The sequence below is a fragment of the Pteropus vampyrus genome, unplaced genomic scaffold, assembly GCF_000151845.1.
Source record: "Pteropus vampyrus isolate Shadow unplaced genomic scaffold, Pvam_2.0 Scaffold72, whole genome shotgun sequence".
In the NCBI taxonomy this organism is placed as follows: Eukaryota; Metazoa; Chordata; class Mammalia; order Chiroptera; family Pteropodidae; genus Pteropus; species Pteropus vampyrus.
In genome coordinates this window covers 3222412-3227861 of record NW_011888853.1, presented here as the reverse complement: position 1 = coordinate 3227861, position 5450 = coordinate 3222412, and the positions used below count along the sequence as shown (strand labels likewise).

Below are 5450 nucleotides of genomic sequence, written 5' to 3'. Positions count from 1 at the left end.
GGGACAACGGCACTGAGAGAACAGGGCAACTGGGGGGTGGGGCGGTGAAGAGAAGCGAGAACATGGGGCCGATTTGTTGTGATCATGGAAAACCCAAGTAGAAATGGGACTGGACGAGGTTTTGACTTGCGGGATGTTACTCCTCTCACGTGTTCCCACTGGTCAAAGTGACAGCTGTCCTCGGCGAGAAGGGATCAGAGCTAAGTCGCCCCCTCCTTTGCAGCTGTTAGCACAGATCCCGTTCCAGAGGGACTGTCCTCTTCAGTCACACGCCTTGACCACTCCTCCACCCGCCCTCCTACCCCACGCTTCTGCTTCATTCCACACTTTGTTTCCTTTACGTCATTTATTCAGGGGCCATTAACAGTAGAATGGGAAAAGCTGTACTTTAATATGTTTAAGTTTTCAAATTTGTGTTTTACCTTACAAACTTCAAAATGAAACACTATCCCAAGCATCCCCTCTGTGGGATCACATGACCAGCCTGTGTGAGACCACAGATCCTTCAAGGCACAATCGACTGGAATGTCCCTCACTGATTAAATTCTCCTCCCTACGAGTCAGGCAGAGCAGCCCCAGGAAATGCTTTTGGCTGAAACTGAAAAGACGTCTTCAAGGACAAGAACCTGCATAAAACATTCCAGATACACAGGGGTAAGAACGGGGTGGGGGCGGGGAGGCTACCGTGTGCTACGAAGAACGTGAGCTCAGGAATCAGATCTCTCCACTAACTGCGGGAGCCTGCACTACCCCGAGTCTCAGATTCCTCGCCCCCAGAAGGGGGCTGAGTTGGCGATGTCTCACTCACCTCCCTGAAGCCCCAGCATCCATGTTTCTGCCCTGATATCGAACACCCTTAAAATGCCACAGATGACTGCTGGAAAACCTCCGCTTCGGTTCGGCTTATTTACCATTGTTTCATTCAAATGAATTAATGAGAATATTAACATGACTTCTTAATGCTATCAGCCTACTGACCCCAAGACAAAAGATAATCTTTCGAGAAAGGAATCACAATGCAATTGACATATTCGATACCCACCATGTACCTATTTACACGGGGCTCTTTCTACTAAACGATTTTCTGGCAATACTAAATTATAAAAACCTCTCGGTTAAAACAAACAAGGGCATTAAATTGGCTGAGGGGCCTTTTCTCCAACTGTCCCCCTCACGGGAGCCCTGTAAGTTAGGACTTGGGCACGCCTGTCGGTTCCACAGGCCGCCACTGCCAAACCATCTTCTGTCCACTGCCACGTGCTGTGATTACTGAAGCATACTTTTCGAGGTTCTCACAAATACTTTGGCTGAAGCTATCTACAACTTGTTCTCACTTTAACTGTGTATCTCTTTCCTCACTCTGAGTGAACTGAAAAGAACATCTTCAAAGTAACTCTATTAACTTTTTCCTCGATAAAAAAAACCAAAGGTAAATTACTAAAATTTTATGTCATACAACAACAGTCAGAAAAGCCACAAATGACACCACACAAAAATCACTAAAGACTTAACAAACATTCTAGTTTCTAATTCTGGAAATAAAGAGGTAACGTTACTTCATTTTCAGATTAAAAAATATTTTCTAACAACTCAAAAGAAAATTACTACTGCCTCAATACAAAAGCAATTTTAAAATGAGCTAATCTTAAAAGACGAGGTGGTTCTGAATTTGAATTTCAAATTCTTCTGTAAATCTATGCATAAAATTCGCAGGACAAACTACCATTTTGAAAATAGTAAAGTGTGAAAAATAAGGAAGTTGAACTGTAGACAATCAAAACACTTCTTTATTAAATCTAGTATTTGCAGAAGAGACCCACATCCCTTTCCTCAAACTATCAGAGTCGCATCAAGCTTTTAAAATTAGAGTTAACATTGTGGAAAACATGGCGTGCCAGTCACGGTGCCTTCTCCACCCCCCTGCGTACCCCCCATACTTGCTGCCTTTCTGTCCCCACCACCAGGCAAATAATGCACAGGTTGGCCTGTCACCTGTATTCTAGGTCCAGGAGAAAGATGACCAGATCGAGTCTCTCTCCAGAATCTGAACTAGGAAATGTGACAAGAATCGGTCACTTAGAAACTGAAAGAACACAATAAGAAATGCTGCGAAGTTGAACTGGGGCCAGCAGGAAAAGCACTTGAGCTGACACCACAGGGGGGCGAAAACTAAGAGTGAACAAAGCAGCCAGCGGAGGGGGTGGGGGGTGCTCTGGCACGTGGAGGAAGGCAGAGGCCCACGGGGTGAAGTTCCCAGGACAACTGCTGCTGAGGCCCCCGGCACTGCCGGGAACCACCCTCATGCGGGCCCGGCTGTCCCCTTGGCATTCAGGGACTGCTGCGCGGCTCCCAGCACCATGCGTGTTCCCAAACAAGGCTCCTTGTTGAACTCGCTGGCGTGGGCCTCTGCCCTGCACAGCCAGAAGCCAGACCAGAGCACAGACCATGCAAACAGGAAGCAGCCTTTCGATAAGCCACTAACATAAAATACTGAACGGTCCTAGTATTTAAGGGGAATGCAGAATTAAAAAGACAAAACCTCACATCTGACTGAGAAGGGGCAACAAGGGAACACTCTGAGGTAACGACGTACGGAAATCGTAGAGTCCTATTAGAATTCCATGAATGGAGTAATGAAAGTCTTAATTTTCTTTGTTATTTACCTGAAAAGTTTGGCTGAAAATAAGTGTATCTTGATAGAGACGTGGGTCATTCTTCTGTCAAAACTGATCCAAATGTATAGCTACCATGTGACCATTTCACTCTACGGAAACTAAATCTCCATTTAAAAAAAACGAACTTCCTAAATCTAAACTGTTCCCTTTAGAGGACTTGAGATTTTGTTTTGTTTTTCAAAACTGGATTGATCATAAATAATGCAGAGCAGAAGCCAGATGCAAAACCCCCTGAGTTTCAATTTATATACAGAACAGAAACAGATGACATTCATCCGTGGTGTTCAAAGTCAAGAGCAGTGGCTAACTCTGAGTGGGGAGGGGCAAAATGGGACTTCCTACTGGGCTAGTTATGTTCTGGTTCCAGATCTGGGTTCAGTTTGACATTTTCATCACGGTGTCTGTTCACAACAAAAACCATGTTCTGTATGTATATTATACCTTAACAATAACACAAAAGAAAAGGAAAAAGAAAGAATACCCTATAGTAATCCAAAAGTGATTGCGAATGCGTTTGTTTTGTTTTGCATCTAGGAAAACACTTCTTTTCAGCCAAACTCTTCAGGTAAATAACAAAGGAAATTAAGACTTCCATTACTCCATTTGTGGAATTCTAACAGGACTCATGATTTCCATAGCAGGGGGGAAAACTCAGGCAGCAGAGTCATTAGAATAATGTATATTAAGCTCCAACCTAAGCACTCAGTCTAGGAAAGTGAACTCGCCCATAACTACAGCCCTCTTCCTAAGGAGCAGCAGAGGGAAAAAACGCCCTCCACATCCTTTTTCTACTTTTACAAACGAAAAAGAGCAAAATCCAGAGGAAGAAGTACTTAGAACCCCACTTCTCTGTTTTCAAAAGGAGAATTAACAAATTCATACATTACACTGAGGCGCGTTTTTTTAAAAAAAAAAACAACCATGCAGATTTTCAGAGACTTGGGGTTTAAAAACATTTCGCAAAATCTAGATAGGGTTCGTAAGCATAAAACAACAGGGTGAGTACAAACGGAGCAACGGAGACAAAGAATGAAATAAGCATCAGTTTACAGATCGTCAAATCCGAATACTTAAAAAAATATAAGAAGCCAAAGAGTAAACTGAAATGCTAAGTACTTACAGCCATAATCAACTCGAAGGGGTGTTTATACACCCTGACTGGCGACTGGTATTTTTGCACCATGATTGCAATAGAAGAGCAATTCTCTCACACCTGCAAAATACAAACAAATATAAGAAATAACCACGATGTGGAAAAAATGAGGTCTGCATTTACGTATCATGCTACGGTCTGACGGTAGAAAGGAACCTCGAAAGGTCATAATTCTATTCATACAAAAATCAAAAGATGACACATAATAAGACGGTAAGAGGAAGTGAACAAAACCCAGACGGAATGAGAAAAACAGCCCTGTCTGGGGCCTGGAGGACTCCGTCCCCCACCCGCCTTGCTGGGCCTCTCTAAGGGCTGCCCTGGGTTAGAGTCCTATCCTACGATTTGATTATACTGATAGTCAAAACGATTAGTTCTTGAATTGTTTTCTCTTTCACAACTTCTACTAGAAGCCAAATAAAAATGGTGGCATTTTAACATATTAAGTCCGGGAACACACAAAAATTATAAAGTGGGGGAAAAAAGTAAAAGAGAAGTGGAAAAAAGTACTATTACATCTCAAATTATGGAATACTACTTAAAAGCTAGCTTCAAAGGAAACTTGCCAATCCCCATTTTCTAAGACTACCATTTCAGAGGCCTGTCTTCAAGTGGCAGAGACACCAAGAACTCTGTCCTGAGGCTCCAGCGAAGTTCCCAGCATTGATGCTGTAATATTGGTAAATCATCAATTAAATGCTGGCGCCTACTTCACATGTCAGGAATTCACACTCCCATCCCAGCGCCCCCACCCCGGGGGTGGGGTTTCTGAAAACACACTTTTATTCGGAGTCTTGTGTGACTTTAGTCCTTATTTGAAAATGAGAAAGAAAAATAAATCCAAAGAGCCTACCTGTCCTGCAGAGGATAATCATTAAGAATGTTATTTTATGTTGAGTATGGTGAGAGGACACTCGGAAGTAGGAAATGGAAAATCCTCAAGGAGCCCAAAGTCTAGCTGTAAAAAGGGAAAAAACAAAACAAAACAAAAAAAGACAGATTTTACTTCAGAAGGGTCATATATACCGTACTCCATTTAAACAAGTCTGGAACTTTCCTGGTATGTTCGTCCCGCACCCCGGCTCAGAAGGAAAACAGCCCTATCTGATCATCTAAAAACTGCTAAACAACAACTCTGGGTGACCTCAGGCAAGTCACTTGACTTCAATTGGACTCAGTTTCACCTCTGTAAAATGAAGTTTGGGGTGAGATAATCTTGAAAGACTTCCAGCTCTCAAACCAGGAGGCTCAGAGCCAAACGCCAGAGTCGTCCACCACCCTCACCGGGAAGCCGTCATTATTCTTGATTCTGGGGCTGGCAGGTCCTGGTGCGCTGCTGGGGCCACGTTCTATTTAGTATTGCAACCCCGACGATGCTGGTGCACAGCAGGAATTCAACAATCTTTTTAATTAAGTGGGAAAAGGACTTTAGGGCATCTCCCCGATAAGGGAGAAGGGTGATTATCGAACAGAAAAAGCGGTGGGGGAGGATGAAAAAAGCAGAATGCTCGTTTAAGGCCCTGTAACATCCACTCGGGGTTCCACTGCCCGCCGGACCCAAAGTGACTACGCTGAAGAACCTGCTCATTCACGAGTTTCTGAGTCCTGCCAGTTCCCGGCTT

At 43.6% G+C, this 5450-nt stretch overlaps 1 protein-coding gene across 4 annotated transcripts in view; it reads right to left on the bottom strand.

Moving 5' to 3' along the window:
* The window catches only part of SEC14L1 (SEC14 like lipid binding 1), a 44137-nt gene extending 38694 nt beyond the window's left edge, over positions 1–5443 (bottom strand). The window contains exons 1-4 of one of the 4 annotated variants that reach the window (XM_023531734.1): positions 5409–5442; positions 4682–4786; positions 4418–4497; positions 3796–3888 (exon numbers count right to left, since the gene is read on the bottom strand). In XM_023531734.1, the coding sequence (XP_023387502.1) occupies positions 3796–3858 (63 nt within the window). In that variant the 5' untranslated portion in view covers positions 3859–3888; positions 4418–4497; positions 4682–4786; positions 5409–5442. Of the gene's footprint in view, positions 1–3795; positions 3889–4417; positions 4498–4681; positions 4952–5408 lie in introns of those variants that run through there. The other 3 variants (XM_011362004.2, XM_011362006.2, XM_011362007.2) reach the window with 3 other exon arrangements.
* Between the last annotated feature and the right edge of the window lie 7 nt (positions 5444–5450).